This window comes from Cadophora gregata, assembly GCF_030347475.1.
Source record: "Cadophora gregata isolate MNR1 chromosome Unknown scaffold_15, whole genome shotgun sequence".
NCBI lineage: Eukaryota > Fungi > Ascomycota > Leotiomycetes > Helotiales > Ploettnerulaceae > Cadophora > Cadophora gregata.
Window position 1 is genome coordinate 878,095 of NW_026695938.1, and position 25,970 is coordinate 904,064.

The window sequence follows — 25,970 nt, forward strand, 5'->3', positions numbered from 1 at the left end:
CATATCACGACGTTCGTTTCCATGGCAAAAGAAATGCACACCTTGTTCCCAGATTCCAGTGCGAAGCAACACCCCAGCCCAAAGAGAGAGAAAGAAAAAAGATGAAGAACCCAGAAGCAAGGCTCAAACGACAACATGTTCCATGAAAACCCAGAGCCGAAAGTGTCTGTCGGGGTGTGTGATGTCGAGAGAACGTGGTCGAATATGAGAAGAGATGTTGAACAGCCTAAGAAGACTCTTCCTCTTCGGCATCAGCCTGTGCGACGTTCTTATTAGTACCTCTTGCAGTACGCTTGCGAACGCCCACAGGCTCATCATTACTTACGTTGTAGCTTGCCTTCTCGTCCTCATAGCGCTTCTTGTCTTGAGCAGCCTTGGCCTCATATGGAGTTCGCTGCTTGTCGTTGAGAGCCTTCCAGCGCTCTCCGAGAACCTTGCCAACTTGGCCTATCATCAATCATTAGCAGTGAGCAGCATGACTGTCCAGGGACCACATACCGAAGGTGATACCAGGGTTCTCGTCACGAACATTCTCGCGTTGCTCGTTGGCGAAGAACATGTAAGCCGAAAGTCCACGCTTTGGCGCGTTAGGATCTGGCAGTAAGGTCAGCAAAATCACCATAATTAGGCAGGAAGTAGTATGCTTACCCTTCTTCTTCTTCTCAGTTCTGGCCTTGGTGGCACGCTTGGTGGTCTTCTCCTTAGGCATAGTGAGGGTTGTTGATGGGTCTGATTGAAGAATTGATGTCAGTGAATTGCACGATCAGATATTGCGACCGGTGAATTGGTTGCGGTAAGGTATTGCTCGAAGTGGTGGTTGTGGGTGGAAGTTATCGTCGAGAATTTGTATGCGGTATGGATTTGTTTGTTGGTTGGTAGCTACCAAGCTAGGTAAGGCTGAAGACCATAGGTGAATTGCGAGAGCGCTGGCGGGCGCAAAGTGGTGAAGTTGGTCGCGAAGTCGTTGCGAAGCTGAAGAACACCAAAAACAGAAGATCAGACTTACATTGGATTGTTTTTGGTTTGGATCAGGATGCGACCGTCAAGTGTTGACCTGGAGCGTGATCAGGTGAGTTAGCTGGTGCTTCTGATCAACAAGACAAATGAATCGCGGCGATGAACGCGTCGACAACATGAAGACAACGGCCATTGCGACGGTATCAACGAATGAAACGGTGCAATGGCGCGTCGTTGTGTCTGAACTCGTGCCAATAAAGCGCAGCTGAAGTTGACAGTAGCCGAAGCGATGTTGTGATATATGGCTGGCAGTGGAGGACTCACAGTACTGTAGGTATTTTGCAGTATGTATCGATTTGGCTGGGAGGGAGAGCTTGGTGGTGAGAGGAAATGGGTGGGAAGAGAGGGAGGGAGCGCAGCGAGCGAGCACAGAGAGAAGAGGGCGAGGGCGAGGGCGAGGGCGAGGGCGGGTGATGGGGAATTGGGAGGGAGCGAGGGACGGCCTGCCCAGTGCCCACTGACCAGTGACCGCGGGCGGGCACTCCTTCCTTCCTGCCTGCCTGCCTGCCTGCCTGCCTGCCTGCTTGCCTGCCTCGCTTGTGCTTGTGCTTGTGCTGCAGGGGCCGCAGGGCTAAGCTCGTTCGTTCGCCCTTTCCCCCTCACCACGCGCAGCGGCCGCCTTTCATTGGCCGCAGCAGCTCTGGGGCAAGCCGTCACCACCAGTGAGCATAACAATGGGAGGACTAGCAGCATCAGCCATCGCTTTACGAGTACATGGCCCAGGTCGAGGTGTCTGTCCATGCTTGGGGCTGGGCTTGCATGGGCTTGGGCTGGCTGTGACTGGGACACAAAGGGAGGAGGCTGGTCTGGTCTGGTCTGGTCACTTTTCTGCTGCCAACCCTACCTACCAACGGAGTAAGGTATGCCCATGCCAATGCCATCACCTTTCCTGGACTCCTTGATGGACGTTGAGGACAGACATGAAGGGCGGACAAGTAGGGGGGACAGAAGCAAGCAGAGTCACGTCTCTTGGCGATATCATCCGCTCTTCGTTACCTACGTATCTTGGAGAACCTGGAGGCACAAGAACGCACAGGAATGCTGCCATTCAGATGCTGCGCTACAGCAATATATATTTCTCCATCCATTGTCCCCCTCCCCTCTTTTGCTCGCACTGTTTTGCCCGCGTCGTCATCGCGTTCTCTCCGCTTCCTAGATCGCTGATCCTGTGCAGCCAGCTCGCAGGAGGTGGGTGGGTGGAAGCATGCGCGGAACGAGTTTCTCGCGCCTGAGCTCACTTCGGCACTGCACAGATCCTCATTACCGATCTGTGTCACGCGGAAGCCCGTCAAACGGACACAAAAACGTCCAGCTTTTTCAAAAAAGCAACGTCAGCTCCATTGCACAAGTGGATGAAGCTTGAAAATACACCCTTCAGGCTCTAAATGCAGCGAAAGTATTTTGATATCACGTGCCATGCGGCTTAGATAGCCGATCTAGGGCCTTTCCTCTTCGGGCCTGGCGGTTTCAGGGGATCTGTTTTACATCCAGGATCCCGGGCCTTCTTGGCAGATAGAGTGTTAACGCAGTGGAGCTGGAACTGATTGAACATGACTGGGAAGATGGAACTTGGCTTGGGATGGTATGAAATGAAGTTCGGACGAAGTTTGGGTGATTATATTGCCAGGGACCTCAAGGAGATTCACTTTTGGATAAAATATCTCACCCCCTCTTCTCTTGCCTACAAAGGGATTTGAATCCTGCCTCAGGAGACACCTCGATGTAACCGGCTCCGTTTTGATTTCGGTTTCAACATGTCGAAATGCCTGACTGAAGTTGTCCCAAGACAATTTGATCACGTTCTTGTTCTCCCGAATCTAAGATCTTCTCCGATACTCTGAGTTTCTAAGTATACGCGCTTTCGAACGCTGCTATTGTTGCAAAGTTTTTCTAGTTCTGTCATATGTATTGAGATCTGATGCTGCCGAAAATAACTTTCCATCCACCATCTTGCTTTCTTGCTCTTTAATTTATAGACAGGAAGTACCTAGGATTTAATGGCAAACATCTGGGAGGAGAAAACCGAGGGGACACCACACCTTCTACCCCAATGTTGTAAAGCTTCACGGGCATCATGGCATCTGTAGCCTCGACCAAATGATTTCAGTGCAAGGATCTAGAAATGGTTATGGCGTGTACGGGAGATCGAGAGGTGAGTCTGACAGGCTGTCTCTCAGTGCATCTCCTGGAACCAAAATTGAGAGGCAGAAATTTCCATTCAACCAGATCCACTTGCTGTTATTGACCTCTACGTCCTTACCACATCCCCTTCCTTCATCCACATCAGAACCTGCTCCATATCTCAAGATGCATCAACAATCGATCACCCTGGCCCATAACAGAGATTTCGGCGACGCAGCCACCGGATTGAGACAGGAATCTATGCAGCTACGTATCATCCATTGACGGTCCTAGTGAATGGATCCACGAGTGCCCAGCGAATCAACAGGTAATGATCTGTGAATTGTGCAAGACGAATCTTCCACCAAGGCAACGATTTGTCTCACTTGACAGGAGGAATGTTGAAGCCCACACGTGTTGAGGAGGAAAGACATGACTTACACCTCGCCCGAAGTGGAAGTTCACGACGAAGTTCACGGCACATCAAGGGCAATTCCACCAAATTTCATCAGTGGATGCTCCTGAAAACTGCGATACAACCTGAGATTATCGACAAGGTGTTGAGGTCTCCAGTTGCTGCGAGTATATGTCTAGAGACCATAATCTGGAGTTCCTTTCTGAATTGGTGCTGGCATGAGAGCCAGTACGGCCTTAATCCGGAGGTTAAGAGCTTCAGCGACAAGCTATGAACGTAGGGGGACAATCATTGGCTGCGATGTTTTACGAACGCGGCTGCTCCAGGATCTCCTTCATTTATCATGGCAATCTCGACACAGGAGTTGATGCCATCTTCTTCTGTGGTTATCATCGCTGTCCAAAGAACTGACCGACTATGTGTCAGCATTAAAGATTGGAGTTCCCTTTGTAAGTGATGTTTTCAGCTGGAGGTAATGTGTTCGTAGTTGAGAGGGATTGGCTCACAAGCAGCATGGGGAATGTCTAGGATCCTCTAATTATGCATATTAAAGACAATTTAAGAGTGTATGGGTACGGAGGCTCGAAGGCATTGTTGCATGTGCGGAAGGTAGGCTCGGTAACGAAAAGTACAACTGTGCTGCTGAAATACGGGCCTCCAAGGGCTGGGTCGCAAAGCGTATATTCAGTTGCAAAAACAACCAATAACTCCTGTCTCATAGGGTCTAGGTAATAACAGGACCAAACGTTGATACTGGGAAATTGAATATGCTAGATAGAGGATGCTATAACCACTGGGTGCACTTAACAAGGCTGAGCACGGAAGAACGATCGGTTATAATTTGCTGATGGGGTGGGAGATGGCATGATAGACAGGTCTTGCGAATAACGCTGAGAATAAAAGGAATAGATCAATGAATTCGTGAAGGGTGAAATAACGCTACTCAAGATTTACAGTAGATGGCTGAGGACAAGTTGACGGATGGAGGACATGACGTTGAGGCAAGACGTCACGAGCTAACAGGCCTTGTCAGAAACCTGGAGATAAGATGGTGGACGGGATTGGGAGCAAAAGACTAAATGCAGAACACCTGCAATGGAGCGAGATTATCAGATCCTGTCCTGCAATATTAGATGTGAGATATCTTTTCTAGTTTACTAGATAGGATTTTCATTTTATATCACATACAATAGGAGCTCACTTTATCCTCAGTACACGACTACGCAAATGTAATATTAGCGTAGAAGGGTCTATATAATGAAAGCCTGAGTGGAGACACACAAACAAGTATGGTTCGTGCTCGTATACGTCAAGCTACTTTTATATTATCGCCCCATGTTACTTGAAACCGAAAGCGACTTCGAGAATTGCTCATATGGTATACTGTCTGGTCTCCCATATTACGGGAACCGGAAACTTCTTGTGATATTCCGCTTTCACCTATAGATGCGTTGTATGTCTTCTTCCTTCTTCGTCTCGACAGAGGTTCCCTAACAGGAAGTTCCTTTTCAAATTGTAGCCGTGTTGACGGGTATTATGGGCATTCATACCGTTCGATTTCTCGGGGTATCCAGCTTTCTTTGGGTTTCTGGTTAAAATAGAATCAATTTATGGCCAGATGTGTCATGTTTTTTTTTGGTTGTATCTACATCTTCATGAATTGAATCCACGAAGATAGCGGTGTTTACTCCGCTCTCGCTTACGGAGGCATCATTTGCTCATGGCCAAAGAATTCCTGCAACATGACGCAACTCAACTATGTCACATGTACAGCGCCCGGAAGATGACCAAAATAGCCCAGTCCGTATTTAAATTAAAGTTTCAGCGGTTATCTAGCACTTATCGATCTGACGTGGAGACACACTGCTTGGAGCCTAATTTAATGCAATGATATGGAGGTGACCAAGGTTGCACGTGTCCTGTACCTCATAAGGGATCTTCGGACTGGAAACTTATCTCATTGGTCGCCAATATCGGACCTGTAAATAACTGGGGGTGTTGCGCTGAGACCCATTGCGATGGCCGCCGCGAGGCACCATGAGGTCTCGCTGTAGGGGACGGATGGCGGTGGAAAGGCTTGCTGGCCCAAAGACGCGGAATGCTAGCCACCTTACTATGGCGTATAAAGTTCAGATAGCAGGGACGGCACGGCTCCATAAAAAGCGAATGGTCGCCACAATGGACCAATACATTTTGATTATAGAGCTACACGTTTACCGTGGGAACTCCGAAGATTTCAAAGCTCTTTATCCTCAGCTGTCGCCAACCGTGACCTCGCTGGACAGATAAGAAACTGCTGGATTCTGACTACACTGACAGCGGCTTGGGACAGAGTCTAGAGGTCTAGACAGCAAGGACTGTTTGAGTATGCTGATTCTGTGCCTAATTACCATGAGCGGTCTTCAACAATATCCAGCACATCTACATCTTGCCAACTGTGCTCATCACCACGTTCAGCTTCAAGCCCGTTTCCCTCTCCACTGAATCGTTCGGTCATTGAATTTTTCAAACTGACTTTCTAAAATTTGAGCTTCAAAGCCAGACTGTCTTCGACGGCTGCCGTGCTATTCGCTTGCTCAGCATCGGTATCTCTGAATTGTCTGAAAGATAACGACACCTTTTTATGTTACCTAAGAATTCTTGAATCCGTAATACTCTGAAGGACCTGAAGAGTTTCCCCAAAAGTCATACGGACCTTTGCAACGAACTCTGGGATCTCTTGGCCAGATTTGAAACAACAGCGAGCGGTCTTTTCCCATAAACGTACTTCTCCATGACTTGGCTTTTTCTCCAGCAATTTCCTTGTCTTCTCGACACTGAAGAATTTACCTGTAGGGGGCTGGTTTCGGCTTGGAACACAAGCCGATTGTGTGGAGCTGTAAATCGATCTGTAGAAGGCTTGAAGGTAGCTGCAAAAGAAGATGAGGCACCGCGATAATCAGTCAATGGTCTTCTGATGTCGTCACGATATGGTGGGTGTGGTTGGCAGGAAAAGCCTCTGCTGCGAGCACGGTGATTGGAACGAGCGCTAATTGACTTGTTAGAATGTACTGGTAACAGGACCGTGAGTTGCTTACGCGGTCATTGCTGCTAAGTGATGCAGTATCAAATGACACTCTGTGGTTGGACAATGGCAGAGTGTCTGAAGGCGCAGGCAAGACTGCAGGTTGCTCATCGGGAAGGCATACACAAGGAAAGCAACAGTGGACAGGCTTGAGTGTCATGCCCTACGATTAAGCCATTTTCCAATCCTGGGAACCACAGAGCGAGCTGACGGCTTCCCGTCGCTTCATTGATGCATCATGTCCACGTGTCCTTTGACAGTTGAGGGGTGGATGGCTTTCCAATTTCTTCGGGCCAGCTCAACTTGCAAAGCATACATGCTGCATGATCATTCGTATCCATCATTATCCAGCACAATGTCCCTCAGTTTCGGATCTCTTGTCCAATCAACTCCACTCCCCGCAATCGTCGCGCTGGCCGTTCCCTTCATGATCCTCCATTTCTGCCGACTGAGTTTGATCTCACTTTCCAGCTCATCAAACTGACTCCGTAACTTGACATCCTCAATGTCTTCCTTTCGCTGTGCGTTTGCTTCATCAGCTAGTGCAAGCATTCTCGCTGCTAATTCTGCATTCTTGCGAGCCAGGCCAACATTCTCTACTTCAATCTCTGTCAATCGATCTCTGACGGACCGTTCCTGGGTTGCTAGCTTGGTGAGTGTGATGGACAGCTGGTCACGTTTCTCAACCAGAGGAAGCAGGTCTCTGACTCCGGGTTAGCAGCCAACTCCGGCTTTGTAGAATCAACTCACTGTTCGACAGCTGTGGAATTACTGCTTCCGTGGACAGCCCTGAGGATGGGATTTGTGATCAAGACATTCTCAATGACATTACCCCGTAGCAAGTAGAGGGATTTGGCTTTCAACAGCTCCTGTGCAGCAGCCGAGATGTCTTCTTCAGAAGGATCTGATAGTTCATCTAGACAGGTGAGAACTTGTTCCAACGGGAAGATACAGCCTGCACCAACCTGATGATAATACCCCCTGTGCCTTCAGTAGAGCGATCTCCAGTTGCAGTTCTTCAAGTCTGTCGTAGACTTCCAATATCCGCTTTTCATCCTCCGTCATGAGCGGTGGGGCTTGTGCGTCGCTCATCTCAACATCTGCCCCGTCTTGAGATGCGTTGTTTGCCATAGTCGTCAATGGATCAGAACTTGAAATATGCGCTGTCTTGTATTGACATTCATTGTCTGCCTACGCGTTACGAGTCAGGCAAGACGCGTTATGAGTAAGACTACACTATGATGTGGCTGGTGAACTGTGGCGGCTATCGTGTACAAGGCTTCCCCGGCCTCGCCTCACTCCCATCGCCTTGTGATCTTTCATCTCTTGTCATGAGCCGGCGTCGTCTTCAATTCCTCTGCGACCACCATCTATTCTGCAGCTTGTCATAGCTGCAGGAAGAAGCAGCAGCAGGATGGCACTCCTAATATTGCTCGCCCATACAGGCGAAGTTCTTGAGGTTGACTCGGGGACCTTTGCATCGTAAGTCACTGTTCCTGAGAAGCACGAAAATAGCTGCTGACACTTGAACAGCCTCGATGCATTCAAGATTTGGGTTTCGAAACAAAGTCAAGTCGCGATACAAGATCAGATCACTCTGACATCGTCTGGAAAACCGGTCAAGTTCCAAGGATTATCAACAGAGGTACGGAACAACATTGTTTACTTATCGAGGGAATACTAACTTTCAGTAGAAAGAAATCTTCGTGTACGATCGTCGAATAGTACAGCCTTCTTCCCCAGGATCCTCCAAATCGCTGCAATCCGAACTTGCTTTACCACCGAAATACAATGTCTCGAGGCCGCCAGACACCATCGCCGACCAAAATGATTTACAAGCGTGGAGAGACCTGTTCATGCAACGAAGATCATGGGCTTTGAAACTGGTAGATGATTGTTCAAGCATGTCACAAGAGGCACAGAAACGTTTTGAAGAGGTTGAAGTCATCCACAGGGGCGTGGAAGCGGCGGTAATGAATTTGGATAAGCACGTCAAGGCACTCGATCAGAAAAATGCGGACATCCAAACCTGGGCTGCCGAGGTACAGAAAGAACAAGATTTGGCGGGACCAGATTGGATTGATTCTCTGTCCCGGCTTCGGTCCATACCTGTTACGACTGAAATGATTAAGTTCATTACTGGACATGATCCTCGCAGGAATCAGAAGAGGCACACGTTGGTAGACTTGGTCGATACTGACGAGATAAAGAGTGCTGGCAAACTCGTACGAAATGTTGCCTCACGCTTGGCCAAGAACAGTGAAGACCTATCCGCAAGGGTAAATGAAGTCTTCAGCAAGGCAGATGATATGTATGCGAACGTTGAGCAAGGCGTCCAAAAGGCACTAGTCGGCAGAGCTGCCGAGCCAGCCCAGCTGATGGAGGACATCGAAGCCATAGCAAAGAAGGTCAGCAATGACTACGAGAATGTTTCAGGGTATTCAAATACCCCAAAGAATGTCTCGCTAGCTTCCAAGTCGGCACTCCTCCACACCAAGAACTTTTTACCGAATCTCTCGAAAAGGTGTCTAGAGATGGATGGCATCTTATTCAATGCTACAGAAGCACGGAATTTGATCGCGGCCGAATCTCTAAGTGCAATGCGAGAAATCGCGACTCTGACTTCCATGGTTGCAGAAGCCAACGCAGCCTTTGCTGCTATGGATTTAGAAGAAGAGGCTTACGATGCGTGCCACCTGTTGTCTGTAGTGAACTCTCTCCCGGTCTCATATGCTTCCTTCTTGGCTGAAGCGATACGACGCAAGGAGTGGAGCGATAAGGTCAGATCAGATTCATCGACGCTGGCCAATGAGATGGCTTCGTTCCAGGATGAAGAAGTCAAACGGCGCAGAAAGTGGCAGAAGATTACGGGGACTGCCTTTTGGGGTGATAAGACTGAGAGAGACGTCGTTGGATTAGAGGTCAAGTTACTTGGTACCGAAGACCAGTGGCCTCATGTTGGTAGGCAAGACCTTGAGGAAGTCTTGGAAATGTTACAATCCCAGGATGCAAAGTCCAGTGTTGTAGCAGACGTCACGAGAATCATTGCGGAACTCGACAATCCGACTAAGCAGCAGAGCAAGCGAGCGAAGGCCTTTAAAGCTGGCAGCATACATGAGGCAGCGCTTGGACGAAGTACGCTCTTGACAAGAGGCGACGATGATCTCATTCGCGTCTTGCAAGAGGATAAACAAAGAACCGAGAATAGGCTAAAAACAGCCGAAAGTCGAGTTCGAAGGCTTGAAGACCTGTTACATCGACAGTCACAAATGACTAGGCCCTCAAACGGGAACATATTTCCTCCTTCTGGAAACCCCAGCCCTGACCTCCAAAATGTTATCAACCCGCTCGCATCTCCACGGCTTGTTGATGACCTTTCGAGGCGCTCTTCAGTATCCTCCCGCAGGTTTTCTGCCAACCAAGGCCCTGATGAAAAGGCATTCCAGCAAAAACTTCTTTCCCTCGAGGCTGAGCTAATTGCTGAGCGGGAACGTGCAGATGGGCTGGAAAGAGAGGTTACTGCTCGCAAGACAGGTGCAGACGACATGAAATCACAAGTTGAAGAGGCAAACTCATTGAAGAAGGATCTCATGGAAAATTTTGACGCACAGCAACGAGAGTTTATCGAAGAACGAATGTCTCTTGAAAGCGAGATCAGGCGCTTGAAAGCCAAACTAGAGGAACTCGAGGACGAGATGGATCGATATCTTGGATCTCGTGAGAATGAGAGGACCTCCATTGACGATCGCGTCCGTAGCTTGCAGGATGAGCTTGAAAAGGCTCGGAAAGAAGCCATCGCCGAGTCGCAAAAAGCCCAGGGCCAGGTTGACTTTCTCAGAGATGAGGCCAAGATGCAGCGTGAAACTAACGATTCTCTGGAAAAGCAACTGCAAAAGCTTAGGCAAGAGAACAGAGGTCTTATAACTCGAGCTGAGAAAGCCGAAGCCGAGGTTGAGTTGCAGGTGAAGACGCTTGGAGATGTGCACTCGCATCTCTCACCCACTTCAGCAGTTCCTGGAGACCTCGGCGTGCTGGCAAGTACCTTGGTCACTTTATCCGGAGATCTGGTTGCAGAACTATATTCTGTCAAGAGCGATGCTGCCATTTTGAGGTCCGATCGTGATGTTGCTCAAGCAGATCTTGCCGAGATCAAGTTGAAGATGGAGAGCGTCAACGCGAAGCTCTCAACTGAACAAACGGAGGCATTACATTTGCGTGAAAGATTGGCCGAGGAGCGTGCTAAGTTCACAGCGCTTGAAGCAGAGTTGAATGATGAGCGCCTTCAATTATCTACTTTGAGAACTAAGATTTCAGACGGCGAAACCGGATCGGAGGCCCTTCGAACTCGCTTGGAGGAGGAAGAACGAAAGGTCACAAGCATGTCCGAGGATCTAGCTGCTCGACAGTCACGACTTGGTGGCCTTGAGGAAGAGCTGAGATCGGTGCAAGAAAAGTATCACTTTGCGCAAGAGAAGCACGAAACACTCACAACCAGGTTCGAAGCACGAGGCTCACGCGCTAAAGATCTCACTCACCGAGTTTACTCTCAGAATGATCGATTATGCAGACTTCTTGAAAGACTGAGTTACTCTGTGACTCGCGAAGGGGATTCGATGATAATTCAAAGGGTACCAAGACTTGATCGTTCGAATGCGAATGATTCTTCGGACCCAGGTTCGACAATTAGACGGAGCATCTCGGGGGCTATCACTAGAAAGTCCATGGCTGACAGTGGAGATCTGGATTTACTCTATTGGATGAACAGTGATGACCCAGAGGCTGAGAGCGGGAAGTATGAGGCGTTCATGCATGCAATTGGCAACTTTGACGTCGAAGCCTTTTGTGAAGTGATCACAAAGCGCGTCAAAGACATGGAGTACACCGCCAAGAAATACTCTAAAGATGCTCGTGCATACCGGGACAAGTCCCATGCGGCTCAAAAGGAAGCTCATGAGAAGATTGCTTTCAAGAACTTTAAAGAGGGCGATCTGGCATTATTCTTGCCAACACGCAACCAGACTACTGGTGCTTGGGCGGCATTCAACATCGGGGCCCCTCATTTCTTCTTGAAGGAACAAGAGTCTCACAAACTGCGCACCAGGGATTGGCTTCTGGCCCGAATCCACAAAATTGAGGATCGAGTAGTCGATCTCTCCAAATCAATGTCGGGAACTCACTTGCAGCCCTCTGATCGAAGGTCGCTGACTAGCAACGGGGGCGACTCCTTCGAAGACGACAACCCGTTTGATCTTTCCGATGGCCTGCGATGGTACCTGATTGAGGCCTCGGAGGAAAAGCCTGGTGCACCGTCAACTCCTGGTCTGGGCAAAAGCACTGTAGCAAGCACACACGTTGATGCAACCGGTAGCATTCGTCGCAGCAAGAAGTCATCCAGCAGCGGCATGGATGGAATCAACAAAACCCTCAGCAAAAGTCTGGACAGCAGACGCAGTAGCAATAACTCAAAGAAATCAGTCCCTTTGGCCACCACACTTGACAGGACGGGCTCCACAGCTACGGATACAGCATCTCTCAAGGCTCCTGCTACTACCCAGACAGCCAACGAGGGCTCAGAAGCACAGATGATTAGGCCGAGCAGCCGACATGACGGTAATGGAAGCGGAGACAAAGGTCTCATCAATCCCGAGGTGCGAAGCGTTGACAACTTGATGGGCCCCTGAACGAGCGCTGATGGGGTTTAGAATATTACAAAATCAAATGTGACATCCACTGGAACAAGCCCTGCTAAGAAATCAATGATATGGGACTCTTTATGGTCTTTGGACTTGAGTCTGGAGAGCGGAAAAAACAAGAAGTAAAGCCTGGATAGAGAGCTTTGGTATCTGCATTATGGAGGCGTTGCACGGCTTCGCGGGTGGCGTATGTGACAGTTTACGGGCATCATGCAGCATGAAAGTTGTTGATAGCTTGTGTTTGCGCTTCTTGGCACTGCGAATGATACCACTTTGTTTGCTTCAGAAGTTTATAATTCAGATCCATACAAACACAAATGCAAATTTGCTACTGATTTCTTCTGATCGCAGCATTGGCCGCGAGGTAAGTTACAGATCAAGTAGGGAAGCAATCCAGAACATCCCACGCCTCAAGCTTGCACCTGATCGTATGTATTGGAGTAGACTATCAGCTACCCTGCATGATAATCTAGCCGGTCTGAATAGTCTCATTGGCTTACTTGGAGCAAAATTTCTCCAAGCGGATTAGAAACTACTGTCACCTCGGATGGCCATCGTTGAATTTCTCAGTGAAGTTGTGTAGCTAACATCTTCTCTCTAAAAAACACAGTAATTTCAATCTCAATTGCTTTAAATCCACATTGGACTAATGTCCATCCTTGAAGAATCTACGTCGCTGGTGAGATATTAGTGAACCGTCTTGTACTCTGTCTCCCTTCTCAGCCTCTATCATTTATTCTAGGCTTCCTCCAAGTCTCATATCATAAATATACTTGTTTACTAACCTGGGCGTGATAGCTAATTTACAGTGCAGTAGCCTTCCGATCCCACTGTTTTCCCCTTATTCCATCATGTCCTTCCGTACATCGGAGTCATCTATTGTGGTCACTCGGACAATATTCTAAATTGCTAAGCAAAAATACCACTTGGCTCCGCCAATCCAAATCATCGTCTCCAAGCACTTCTTACCTACCTTCCCAGTCTGTCAGTCAACCTCACCTTCACTAGAAGCTTCGCTCAAACCATGCAAGAGCATCACAAGCCCCAAAGTGAACATCGGTTCCCTCTTGTGCGCCATAGTCCTGTACCTAAATAGGAGCAGTGATCAAGCTATGGTTCTCATAACTGGTCTGCAACGGCCGAAAAAAAAGGTTGGTCGAGCTAGCCATGGAGTTTGTTGGACCGGTACTTGATGAAGGATGGAGAAGGATGGAGCCAAGGGTAGCATAAGTGTCATAAGTGTTATGGAGGCTGTGAATGTTGTGGGTAGAAAGCGATTTGTGCAACCAAACAAAGGTATTTGGATGTAGAAACTGGAGAAATTCGAGGCAATGATAGGGCGTAATTAGAATGGAGGGTGGTTATGGTTTTCTTCTCATGCTTGGGAACAACTGGAAGTCGACTCACTAGGCGGGAACATATTAGTGGAAGCTGTAAATTTTGAAGTGACAGTTGGTCCTCGCCAATGATTTGCCACTATGCACTAGCTTTGCTCACTTTGAGCTAGAAGAAGCGATGGTGGCCTCTGAGGACCAAGCAGTTCTTCAATGTACCTGTATCCAACATTTAATCAGTCTCATCAGTATTTGTAATTTCTCACTCAAGGTTTGCAGTAGGGACCATGATATATCTAGGAGAGTAGATAAGTTGTGGTGCCTATTTGCTTGTGTATAAGACGAATGACTCCATAGGTATCTCCCTCCCTGTCATAAGCAAAGGTACCGCTTTTCAATGTTAACATATCTCAACGTTGCCCTACCGGACTTATTCTTAGTCCAATGGATATTGTCATAGCCATGACTTTTTGATAGAAATACCCCATACGTATGCTCAATAAACCTCCGAGACTCCAACCAAGAGCATGATACGCCACTCTAAAGCATGATAACAGCTACGCCCGGTTGATGCAATGATTCCAGCCGCTCGACAATGCAGTCCCAGCCCAGTGTGTCCCCATTTTGAGGGGAATAAATACAAATTAACGCCAACGCAATGGTGCCAAAAAATCCGACGTATAGGAAATTAACCCTTAATGGTTGCAGCAGCTGATCCGTTGGTGATTGGCGCCGCAGAGAGACCATTGCCATCCTTGCTTTCAGTCTTTGTGGTAGTAATCTTTGTATACATGGCCTCTAATTTCGACCCAGAAGCAGCTTTCGTGGGATCCGCTGGTTGAGGCCAAAAGCCAGCAGCATATTCCCTACGTTTTAATTAGCTATGCTCCCTTCATTGTTGCAGGAATCACCTACCAAAAGCTTTGCTTGAGATTCTTCCCCTCTTCCTCTCGAGCCAAATTCTCAATGAAATTCCCAATCACTATAAGTTCAGCCTTCATGACACTGGCACGTTCTTTCTGCGAATTTATGCGATCCTTAGTAGCAGACTGCACGCGCTTTAAACTATCCCTGATGGGTTTGAAGATCATGCGAAGCATGGAATCTTGCTCTTCGACGGATTTTGAGTGCCCATTCTCGGACTTTCGAGGTTTCGAATGACGATCATGATGCCGATTATCCTCTGGTGCACTATGCTTTCTTTTGAGATCAGGCTTCGGGGTACTTGAGTCACCATAGCGGCGTGATTCGATGTCTCTATCTCTGTCTCGACTATGATGAGACTCGGGGACACGATGAGGTTTTCTTGCTGAAGGAGCAGGTGACGCAGAAACAGAGCCGCGGGTATCGGTGCGTCGGTGGCCATTGATGCGGTCGTGCTTCTTGTTGTTCCGATGGTGATTCTCCACAGCCCGCTTAGCAGCTTGATTGTCGGAATACTTGGCCTTCAAAACTGACAGAAGATAGTCGGCTCGACGAACAAGATGAACAGCACCAGGAGCTTTTGCAACCTTCTCTTCTCCCTTGTTTCGTTCTTCCTTTTTGTCGACACGATGCTCTTCCAAGAAGAACTTATCCTTCAGGCCGAGATCTGTATCGTCTCTGATTTGAACCCACGCACCATAGCCATGTCTGTGGATACCAACAAGTAGCATGCCGTCCTCTCTGGCACCCCAATCACAGGAATAGTGAGCAGCCTTGGATGCGTCAGGGACTCGGAAGTTCTTAAAGTCTGAGGTGGCATTGATGATCTCCTTCAACATCATCATTTCGCCTGGACGTTCAATAACGGTCTCCGCATTGAGTCTTTTCACCCCAAGAAAATCGAACAGAACAGCCTTCTTGTCTTTTTTCGTGAGAGGCTTGTTTGTTTCGCGCTCCATAGCTTCGATTCTGGCGGCATCCTCCTTCAATCTTCTATCGCTTTCATCCGTGATAGCTTTTATGGTTGCTCGAAGAAGGTCAAGATCTCGGCCTACTAGACGCGCATCTTTTATGAGCTCGTCTCTGCGTTCCTCAATAGACCCATAACGGAGGAATGCTCGGAACAGATTTCTTGCCTCCTTTTCATTTAATTCTCTCTTAGGATCAGCACGATTGGCCTGTGCCTCTCTCTTCTCATCGAGTTCATCCTGCTTTGCTTGGTCGCGCTCCCTCTTCTTGGCAAGGCGCTGTTCTCTCTCAATCTCAGCAGTATTCTTTTTGGTGGCTTTGCGAGGCGCATTTTCCTCGACGACCCGAGCGAGGTATGCTTCGTGGTTGCGTTTCTCCTCGTCCGCCTTGATTTCCGCGAGCTGATCTTTGGGGATGATGTCATCCCACTCGAGGTCGATCTTAACATCCGTGTATTCGAAACTCTTCAAGAAGTCTTCACCACCATCAGCAACCATGCCTTCTGGAACCTCGGTCTTATGTTCCTCGGCATTCTCCAGTACTGCGTCAATGTCGAGTTCTTCCAGCTTCTTTTGATTTCCAGACTGCTCGAACATCTTCTGTCCTCTACGCTTGAGAATCCTAGAGATGTCATCAGAGGACTTGGGGTCATCAATCTTGCCAGCCTTAACCGCCTTTTCTCTTAGTTCCTTCTTTTCTTTGTCAGTTACGCCTCTTTGAATTGTGATGAATTCGAGCATAAGCTTATTACGAGCTCGCTCTAGAACCTCTTCCTCGACAGTCTCTTTCGAGACCAGTCGATAGATACTGACAGGTTTCTTCTGCCCAATACGATGGGCACGAGCCATAGCTTGCAGATCTGCTTGAGGGTTCCAATCGGAATCGAAGATGATAACAGTGTCAGCGGTCATCAGGTTGATTCCAAGACCACCAGCTCGGGTAGAAAGAAGGAAACAGAAGTCGTTGCTGTTATCGGCATTGAAGTGATCAATCGCCATTCGGCGAGGACCAGCAGCAATGGTACCGTCCAGGCGTTGGAATTGATAGCCTCGAAGTTGCAGGTAGTCGCCTAGAATATCAAGCATCCGCACCATTTGGCTGAATATTAAAACACGGTGATTATCGCGCTTGAGCTTGGTAAGGAGTTGATCCAGGAGCATCATCTTTCCACTGCTAGCAATCAATCCCTTCAGCTGGTCTTCGCGTCGATCACTTCCTTTCAAAATCTTATCCTCAGCGTTGGGAAACATGTAAGGGTGATTGCTGGCCTTTTTTAATTCCATCATGATGTTCAGAAGGGATTGCTTCTGGCCCTTGCCGCCTTCGTTGAGTGCAGCGTAATTTCTCGTAAGAATATTCTTGTAGTAATCCAACTGCACATCGGACAGCTCAACTCGAATGATCTTCTCGCTCTTCGGAGGCAAGTCATTCTCGACCTTTTGTTTCGTACGGCGCAGAATGTAGGGTTGGATCTTGTTGGTGAGGGCAGCGATCTTTTCACCAGCAGCTTCTTCGGTCAAGTCCATATCCTCCTCAATGTCCAATTCACCCGGCATGAGAAAGTCCATCAGAGCGGACAACTCTCCGAGAGTATTTTGGACTGGCGTTCCCGTAATTAACAATCGGCTAGGGGCTTTGAAGTCGAGTAGTCTCTGGTATAGTTGAGATTCTCGGTTCTTCAAACGGTGTGCTTCATCAACTGCCATAAACTGCCATTTGATTTGGGACAAGATAGTCGCATCTGTAAGAATATACTCGTACGATGTAAGCAGAACATTGAATTTGGGCTTCTTGATATTGCCGTCAGAGAACAACTCATACTCGCGGATGATGCTTCGAGATGATTCCTTGCCATTGTAAATGACATAGTTGACGTCTGGAGACCAATATTCGAAAGTATCCGCCCATGCCGGGATAGTTGTTAAAGGAACAACGACTAGAAAGGGTCCTTCTTGGTGCCGATCATGTCGGAGCCAGTTCATGAAAGATACTGTTTGCACTGTCTTTCCCAATCCCATCTCGTCTGCAAGGATGACATTCTTATTCTTACACCAGTTGTAAGCCAAGAAGTTGAGGCCAGTAATCTGGAAGTCTCGAAGTTGTCCATTCTTGATGTATGGTGGCTGCTCTCGAATTGGCACATGAGGCCCGCGAGTATTTGGGTTTGTTTCCTCCTTGCTGGATACCAAAGTCCGGGACGTACGGTCCAGGAACTTGTCGATAGCATCCTGCGCAATGTCACTGACGAGTGATGACACTTCCCAAGTACAGGATTCGTAATAGAGGCCTTTCCACTTGACGAAGTACTCAGTCTCCTCCTCGCCATCTCGTGTGCCGATGACACGCTCGACTTTGGTGTAATCAAGAAGAGCATCCGAATCGCGCTCACGGTCTAACATCCACTTCTCTCTTTCCTCTGGGGGTATATCAGTACCACGCGCTATCCATATGTCTTCGAGTACAATCTTTCGATAATAGTTCTCAAGTCGACGGAAGCCGCGCATGCCCGTTAAAGAAGTGGTGGTTTCCCAAGTTGCATGGTAGTGAGACTTGCCCTGCCACTTGATAAAGTATTCAAAGTCGTCTCGACCCAAGTCTTCTTTGTTGATGTCCTGACCGTCCTTGAGCCGATGCTTCAGGACGGTGTCAATATATGGAGTATTGTCTTCGACTTGGTCTCCAGGCCAATGGTTGGGGGTCATCAACTCAGACTCGTCCTCCAGTTCCGCGTCACTTTCTTGATAAGCCCCAGCTGTAACTTGAGCAGCTCTTCGACTATTCCATCGTTTCTCCTGATACACAGGTGCAAGGTTGCCAGATTCTAGCTGGCGACGACGATTCTTCTTCGTAGCTGTTCGAGCTCGCGCGCCTCCATATGTATCGGAATCGGAGTCGGATACGGAAGCCGAGCGTAGCATTGGTGTCTCGCGTTTCGATGCTGAAAAGTGCTAATTAGTTATCGGCGCCGGCGAGGGGACAGCAATGAAAGTACATACAAGGCTGAGAACGTTCCTGTTTCCTTCGCTTGGTTCGATGAACAGGCACGACATCAGATTCGGAATCATCATCGTTTTCATCATCGGACTCAATCTGACGAGAATCAGTATATTTACCTTCCAGTTGACATAGTGGTATACTCACGATGGTCCGTTGTTGGACAGGGCGACCCTAGCAGAAGAAATTAGTTCACTTCTCCCCACTGGCAACCTCCAACATAACTCACACTTCTCCGCAGACCATACAATTCTGGATTGGCCAATATGTGCTCGTCTTCTGCCGGTAGCTTCCTCTTAGCGGGACGACGAGACTCCGTGGACGTGGATCGTTCCTCGCGTGCAGTAGTTGTGGGAGCTTCTGGTGGGCTGTCCTCCATGTCGAAGTCGGCATCATCGGATTCATCTTGGGCCTCTGCAGCAGAATCGGAAGCATCTGTGTCTTGAGCTCCAAACTCAGACTGGTGGTTCGAGGAGGTCGCCGGGGAAAGTTCGTCGACTATGGGGGGGTTGGCCACGTCAGAGAGCTCTGATGTGCTATCGTAAGGGGCATCATCGTTCGTAAGAGCAGGACCCTCCATCGGAGTATCGTTCCCATTAGATAAAGACATTGAAAGTGTTCTGTCGAGGGGTGTTGTCGGCGGCGGTGGGGCTGAGGACGACGAAGTTAGCATTTGATGCCAAAAACTCGACTTTTGCTGTGACGCCAGAGTCCCAAAAGCCATCAGACGGCCCAGAGCACAAGGAGGCGATCCGGAACCCATATCAACCATAACAATGGCTTCTTCAAATATTGTCTGAATATCGCCGGCGCATATCGAGGAGTTTGGGGATAAATTTGAAATAGGGCTGATGATGCTTTTCGATTGACTGAGGGATGCTAGGGAATGTGCGAGGACGCACAAAGTTTCGCAAATCGTCGATCGCATCTATAGAGGTCGTAGATACATCAGGAGCAAGTTAGGACCGCGTTCCGGTTTGAATTCTTCGAAGTATACCATCCGGTACGTGTATTCTTGAGAAGGCAGGCGAGCAGCAGCTTGAAGGGCAGCTTTGCGGGCAAGAGACAGTTCAGAAATTGGAAATCACTTACAAGCCAGTGAAAAGTGGCCCCCCGAGAGACAGAGAGTTAATTGTAGTCGAATAACGAAAGTAATGAGGAAATATGCTGGCCGTTGGATTTGGCGGTGGTGGAGGTCTCGAGATGTGACATTGAATGAGGCTCAGGACTGACGAGTGAAGGGTACGGCACTACAGGCTACGGGCTACGGGGCACTGGACTGGGCTGGGCTGGACGGGACAGTTGGTGCAGTACCAGTAGTCCAGTAGTTGGGCCGGTGCAAGTGCAGTCGAAGCCAAAGCCTCGCTTAGTGGTCGGGGCTGGGGTGCTGGGTGCGCCGACGGACCAATGAGGAACGACCAAATTGGCTCTTGTCATTCGACCCAAATACCTACCCTACTCTCTCGAATGACGGTCTTTAGAGAATCTTGAATTTGCACAGGAACAAGTCGTCGCCAGCTACACGTCGTTGTGCCTCTCCACCACCAGCAGGCTATCCGCACACCGCTCTGCAAAGGAGCAACAGCCTGGCCCGTCACCAAACAGCACGCACCCTCTTTCAAACCGAATCCCACAAAGAGATCCCAAAATTCGAGCGCATAGCGCATAGCGCCAAAGCAGCAAGATGTCGGACAAACTCACCCGGTACGGCTAAGACCCAGAGATGTATCGTCTCGCAGACGCTGAAGCACTTTGGAGGCCGTAGACTGACAAAAATTCATTATAGTATTGCCATCATCAGCACTGACAAGGTACGATTGCCACGAGCCCTACCCCACCACAACCCCGCTATGAAGCAGGTCCAATGCTAACAAAGTGCCTTCACAATATAGTGCAAGCCCAAGGTACAGCCTCTTATTGTCTTCAACATACTACGAATTACAAACTAAGCGTCGAAATAGAAATGTAGACAAGAATGCAAGAAATCCTGTCCGGTTGTGCGAAGTGGACGTCTCTGTATCGAGGTCACTCCAGAATCAAAAATCGCCTTTATTTCGGAGAGTCTTTGCATTGGATGTGGTATCTGCCCGAAGAAATGTCCCTTCGGTGCCATCAACATCATCAATCTGCCAACAAATCTTGAGTCCCAGATCACCCATCGATACTCGGCCAACAGCTTCAAGCTCCATCGATTGCCCACCCCGCGCCCAGGACAGGTTTTGGGTCTGGTTGGTTCCAACGGTATTGGAAAGAGTACGGCTCTTAAGATCTTGAGCGGAAAGCTGAAACCCAATTTGGGAAGATATGACAATCCTCCAGACTGGCAAGATGTGATCAAGCACTTCCGTGGTTCTGAATTGCAGAGTACTTGCCCGCAAGCATCTTTGGCTTTTCATACGTGCTAATATCGTTTCAGATTACTTCACCAAAATCCTCGAAGATGACTTGAAGGCAATCGTGAAGCCTCAGTATGTCGACCGCATTCCAAAGGCTGTCAGAGGCGCCGACAAGACCGTCCGAACTTTAATTGAGGCAAACTCGAGTTTGGACAATTTGGATGAGGTACTAGACATTCTTGAGTTGAACCACATCATGGACCGTGATATCAACCTTCTTTCTGGAGGAGAGCTCCAAAGATTTGCCATTGGAACTGTCTGTGTGCAGCAAGCTGATGTGTAAGCTCCGCCGATCGTCCCCCAAGTGCAAAGTCTAACTAAATATTTGCAGCTACATGTTCGACGAGCCTTCATCCTACCTCGATGTTAAGCAGCGATTGAGCGCTGCCAAGGTCATCCGATCCCTTCTTCGACCAGACGACTACGTTATTTGTGTTGAGCACGATCTTTCGGTACTTGATTATCTGTCCGACTTCATCTGTGTCCTCTACGGAAAGCCTGCAGTCTATGGTGTTGTCACTCTTCCAGCCTCCGTCCGCGAAGGTATCAACATCTTCCTAGATGGCAACATTCCAACTGAAAACTTGCGTTTCAGGGAGGAGTCTCTCACTTTCCGAATTGCTGAGGCAGCAGATGAGTTTATGGCTGACCGGTCCCGTGCTTTCACCTACCCCTCTATGGAGAAGACCCTCGGGGGATTCCACCTGGAGATCAAGGATGGTGACTTCACTGATTCCGAGATCATTGTTATGATGGGCGAGAACGGAACTGGAAAGACCACTTTCTGTAAACTCCTCGCTGGTGCCATTCAACCGGACGGCAACCAAAAAGTCCCAGGTATGAAGGTCAGCATGAAGCCTCAAAAGATCACGCCAAAGTTTGAGGGTACGGTTCGACAACTGTTTTTCAAGAAGATCAAGACCGCCTTCCTCCTGCCACAGTTTCAGACTGATGTGGTCAAGCCGCTGAAGCTTGATGAGTTCATTGATCAAGAAGTCAAGACACTCTCCGGTGGAGAATTGCAACGCGTTGCTATCGTCCTTGCTCTTGGTCTTCCGGCTGACATCTACCTCATCGATGAGCCTTCAGCCTACCTAGATTCCGAGCAGCGTATCATTGCGGCCCGGGTTATCAAAAGGTTCATCATGCACTCCAAGAAGACAGCTTTCGTTGTTGAGCACGATTTTATCATGGCTACCTATCTTGCCGATCGAGTTATTGTCTTTGACGGTGCACCTGGAATCAATGCTCGTGCTAACACACCAGAGTCATTGCTCACTGGTTGCAACAAGTTCTTGAAGAACCTTGACGTCACCTTCAGACGTGATCCTACCAACTTCAGACCTCGTATCAACAAGTTGAATTCACAATTGGACCAAGAGCAAAAGTTGAATGGCAACTATGTATGTTCTCTCCATTTGTGAAAGATATCTGTTGTTTGCTAACATATATCTCAGTTCTTCTTGGAGGACGATGCAGCTACCAAGGAGCCGGCTGCTGCAGCAGCAAAATCTAGTTGAAACCGGCAACTCAAATGAACAAATACTCCCTTCGAATCATGCATTGCCAGGCGTCAAAGGAACAGCATCAAATGAGAAGGGGCAAGCGGGTCAGGGATTAGATGAGGAAAAGGCTGCTTCCGAGGAAGAGGAGCCGGACGGCTAACGATGGCGACGGCAGTTTATTTCCCTGTTGTCCTGGTCCTACGATGGTTTGCTGACATTTCTCTTTGAACATTGTATCACGCGTAGGCAGCGTATCATGGTAGATTGAGGGGGCAACGGCAAAGTGGATAACTGCCGTCAGGTGTATTATGAGTGGACACCCAAAGAAAACAGGATGGCGGAACGAGCGATGGCATTTTTTGAAACGACTTTATTCAGATGATTCATTCATTGATTGCATGAGATTCTTTGCGACGAGGTTAAATGCTCGCAGAATAACCAATATTACGACTTGATAGGAGAGTAGAATACACACCGAGAAAAGTCACAACCTTGAAGTCAAACCCTCGATTTCTCATCCCTGGTCGCAAACACGTGCTCTCCCAGAATCGTGTTCACTAACTAACCCTGCCTGCCAAAGTCATCATGCCTCGAGAGTTTTTGATGGTGTGGTCGCGATACATACAGTACAAGTAGATTTAAATACGAATTCCCACTACTCATATTACGCTCATCACTCCTCTTCTATTTCGCCCTCTTCGCTGCCGGAATGAACAGCCGGTTCCTCTTTCACTGGTATAGGAGCCGGTGGTGTCCTAGTCCTGTGACGCCGTTCACGTGGAGGGATTGGGGTTCGCTCACGGGGTGTAATCTCTCTTCTCGATCTCTATTTTGCTCGTCAGATTCACAATCAGGAATGCTCATTACAGCCCTAAGTTGAAGGACATAGCATCTTTTTTCTGGTGCCAAAAGACGAGCGATTCCATGACTTAGGTATATCAATTAGGGAAAGGGCTTAGCCGATCCATGATACACCCTAGTTCTGAGATATTGCATTATGGCTTGCTGACACAATTGGAAACACGACGAACCTTTGCAACCCGCGCGCTGTCAGCACTTTCCACGTCACTATCAGCTCTTCGTCGCCGATTTGCACTCGGTCTCTCGTCACCGTACGGCAACTCATCGATGCTTCCCCTGGGATCTCCTCTCTTTCGATATAGCTTCTCCCTTTCGCTCTCCCGATCCCTCCGCTCTCGATCATAATGACTGGATGCTTCCTCCCGGCGGCTACGATGAGGTCTGTCAAGATCGCGGTCAAAGTCTCGGTCACGCTCACGATCGCGATCTCGCTCTCCTCGGTCACGACGGCCTGGAGACAGTAAAGTGTCTGCAGCGCTTGTCTTTCGATAGTTCTTCTCCCGATCGGCAATTGCTTTGCGCCTATCGGCCTCATAGGCATCTGGTTCGGGGCTGCGGGTTCTTCTACGATGTGATCTCTCACCTCTGTCTCTATCACGATGTGTTGGTCTGTCCACTGAAGTACGATCTCGTCGCTTGAGACGATCCCTCTCTGCATCTTCTTCCTTCTCCTTCAAGCGCCTGATAACCTTGTCGAATGCAGAGCGTCGAAGCTCGTCAGAGGGGAGTGCAACATACTCTTCAGATCTCTCAACCCTAGGTCGAATCCTCTCAAAAGTATCATCAATACGAATAGGTGGTTCTAGATGCTTGATAAAAGATCTGAGAGCATCAACAGCACGACGCTGCTGACGTTCCAGCTGAACGTTGTCAGCTTCAGTACGGCGAGATACCTTTTCATGTAGCTATAGATTATTAGAACGTGAGGAAATTGCCGGGTGGAGGGGCGTAAGACTCACGCGCTCGAAGATCAGTGATAAAGCGTCTCGATCAATGTTAGCAGTTCGTCGATCATTTTGCATCAAGGCAAGGAACTCCTCAAAGGTAGTCTTCGTCTGGATCTCAAATCGCTTGTCCTGAGATGACCATTAGCCTGTAAGTTCCAAGGAATTTGTGAGGGATGTTTACATCAAGCACGTCCAAGACATCATTTCGAGTGCTGCGAAGAGCACGCTCCTCCTCCTCAACCATGTCCCAGAACAGATCGATTGGTTTGGAGCCTGGTTGGCCAAGAATGGCTTGATACCTGTCGTCCTGGGCAATCAAAGGGTGGATTTGACTCCACTTTGATCCAGCTTTAATTTTGTTACTGTTCTTGAGTTCGTGTAGGAGGGCTAGGAAACGATCCCGATTCTGGCGCTCCCTCCTAGACTTCATGTTCTTCTCCTGTTGGCGAGCATCATTGAAGGCCTTTTCAAGAGACTTAATGTGGTTTTCGAAAGCAGTCAACATATCAGACTTTGTGAGTGACTTCAATTTCTGATCACCTTGGAATCTTGAGTTGGATTGGATGATACCTTGTGCCTCCGACCATCTTGTGTATGGCTCCAGATCGAGTTGCTTCAGAATATCCACGAGCTCATCCATTGCCGCACGTCGCGAAGTGGCTTCTCGCTCGACATTGGCTTTCTTCAGCTCGATGATATAATCTTCGAATAATTGGCGCCGCTCGTCGTCATCCTTTGCAGAGCGGAAGATGGTCTCTGCTTCGATTATTGGGCGCGCTGTCTTCCAGCGGGTGTAGTGCTTGATCTCTGGATGGCTTCTCAGCATAGTAGCAAAATCTTTGCGGAGCTTTTCGATTCTCTCCTTTGCTCGATCCTTTTCCTGAGCTCGTACTTCAACCGCATACTTCTCGAATGCCGTCTTACGATCTTTCGGATCTTTGAGGGCGCGGTATTGGGGGTCTTTGATAATGGATCGCATAGTTTGTTCCCATGTCCAATTCGGGTCGACATTTTGCCGGCGCAATAGCTTTAGGAATGCTGCCTCTGCCTCTTCAAAGGTAGAGTAGTCAGGGTCAGTGTTTGCAGGAACGAAAACTTGCGCGCGGCTTCCATTAACATCATTTCCATACGCAATTTGGCGGGCTTCTCCTAGAGGCTCTCTGTCTCTTGGGCTGTCAAATTGTGCTGCAGAAAACCCTCCACCAGCGACAAATGTAGGGGCTCTGGAATACTATCAGCATACGCCACAGCGCATTATGAGAGGGCTCTACTCACGGTGCAACGGGTGTAGGTACAGCAGCTTCTTTGGAAAGAGCTTCCTTATAGACATCTGGCATCTCCCATGAGCTCTGCTTAGTTTCCGTGTTATACCAGTATTTGCGTCCTCCTTCCGCCGTATACTCCTTCCAAGGCTGGTTTGCAAGAGCACGCTACATTGATATGTTAGTATTTGATGATTATATGAGCCTTTTACAGATCTCACCTCTGCGGGGGTCATCAACTCCTCTGGCTTGGTCCATTGCGTAGCTTTCGTAATTGTATTGTAATAATAAACTCGACCTTCAGCATTTCGGGCCTCTGACCATAGAACTGGCGCCACGGCGTGGCCGTTGAGACCATTGGTTACATTCATTGCATGAAGTGATGCAATATTATTCTTGCAAAATGAGGGTGGTGACGAGAATCGAAGCAGTCTGGGGGAAACAGGTAGGTAGTAGAGCTAGATTGAT

The 25,970-nt window shown here is 48.6% G+C and overlaps 6 protein-coding genes across 9 annotated transcripts; 2 read left to right on the plus strand and 4 right to left on the minus strand.

Annotated features, from left to right (window-relative positions):
• Window positions 1-226: 226 nt before the first annotated feature.
• NHP6 (Non-histone chromosomal protein 6) lies at window positions 227-709 on the minus strand (the record flags this gene model as incomplete). Its single annotated transcript, XM_058498286.1, has 3 exons — window positions 227-447; window positions 499-594; window positions 649-709. The coding sequence occupies 3 exons, from the start codon at window positions 707-709 to the stop codon at window positions 227-229; spliced, it is 378 nt and encodes a 125-aa protein (XP_058351797.1).
• Window positions 710-5,348: 4,639 nt separating this feature from the next.
• Window positions 5,349-7,799, minus strand: ONS95_004909 (uncharacterized protein). The gene is made up of 5 exons (XM_058498287.1): window positions 7,583-7,799; window positions 7,368-7,533; window positions 6,631-7,320; window positions 6,171-6,581; window positions 5,349-6,117 (listed from the first exon to the last, which is right to left on the minus strand). Exons 1-3 carry the CDS (start codon window positions 7,746-7,748, stop codon window positions 6,945-6,947), a joined length of 708 nt encoding a protein of 235 aa, XP_058351798.1. The 5' UTR covers window positions 7,749-7,799; the 3' UTR covers window positions 5,349-6,117; window positions 6,171-6,581; window positions 6,631-6,944.
• Window positions 7,800-7,876: 77 nt separating this feature from the next.
• On the plus strand, window positions 7,877-12,885 carry ATG11 (oligomeric, coiled-coil, peripheral membrane protein). 3 transcript variants are annotated; one of them, XM_058508718.1, is made up of 4 exons: window positions 7,877-8,099; window positions 8,151-8,262; window positions 8,312-12,265; window positions 12,320-12,885. In XM_058508718.1, the coding sequence occupies exons 1-4, from the start codon at window positions 8,032-8,034 to the stop codon at window positions 12,434-12,436; spliced, it is 4,251 nt and encodes a 1,416-aa protein (XP_058351801.1). In that variant the 5' UTR covers window positions 7,877-8,031; the 3' UTR covers window positions 12,437-12,885. The 3 variants fall into 3 exon arrangements, with proteins under 3 accessions (XP_058351801.1, XP_058351799.1, XP_058351800.1); XM_058508716.1 differs by having other exon boundaries at window positions 8,312-12,885; XM_058508717.1 differs by having other exon boundaries at window positions 7,910-8,262; window positions 12,320-12,635.
• A 1,052-nt stretch (window positions 12,886-13,937) lies between these two features.
• Window positions 13,938-19,829, minus strand: ONS95_004910 (uncharacterized protein). 2 transcript variants are annotated; one of them, XM_058498288.1, is made up of 6 exons: window positions 19,624-19,829; window positions 18,761-19,182; window positions 18,679-18,705; window positions 18,534-18,627; window positions 14,560-18,475; window positions 13,938-14,510 (listed from the first exon to the last, which is right to left on the minus strand). In XM_058498288.1, the coding sequence occupies exons 2-6, from the start codon at window positions 19,139-19,141 to the stop codon at window positions 14,333-14,335; spliced, it is 4,596 nt and encodes a 1,531-aa protein (XP_058351802.1). In that variant the 5' UTR covers window positions 19,142-19,182; window positions 19,624-19,829; the 3' UTR covers window positions 13,938-14,332. The 2 variants fall into 2 exon arrangements, with proteins under 2 accessions (XP_058351802.1, XP_058351803.1); XM_058498289.1 differs by having other exon boundaries at window positions 18,761-19,829.
• A 229-nt stretch (window positions 19,830-20,058) lies between these two features.
• Window positions 20,059-22,501, plus strand: RLI1 (Fe-S cluster-binding ribosome biosynthesis protein). The gene is made up of 7 exons (XM_058498290.1): window positions 20,059-20,235; window positions 20,318-20,342; window positions 20,424-20,435; window positions 20,493-20,895; window positions 20,948-21,206; window positions 21,259-22,330; window positions 22,385-22,501. Exons 1-7 carry the CDS (start codon window positions 20,216-20,218, stop codon window positions 22,445-22,447), a joined length of 1,854 nt encoding a protein of 617 aa, XP_058351804.1. The 5' UTR covers window positions 20,059-20,215; the 3' UTR covers window positions 22,448-22,501.
• A 498-nt stretch (window positions 22,502-22,999) lies between these two features.
• PRPF40A (PRP40 pre-mRNA processing factor 40) lies at window positions 23,000-25,930 on the minus strand. The gene is made up of 6 exons (XM_058498291.1): window positions 25,724-25,930; window positions 25,516-25,670; window positions 24,422-25,463; window positions 24,253-24,369; window positions 23,464-24,198; window positions 23,000-23,258 (listed from the first exon to the last, which is right to left on the minus strand). The coding sequence occupies exons 1-6, from the start codon at window positions 25,871-25,873 to the stop codon at window positions 23,106-23,108; spliced, it is 2,352 nt and encodes a 783-aa protein (XP_058351805.1). The 5' UTR covers window positions 25,874-25,930; the 3' UTR covers window positions 23,000-23,105.
• Between the last annotated feature and the right edge of the window lie 40 nt (window positions 25,931-25,970).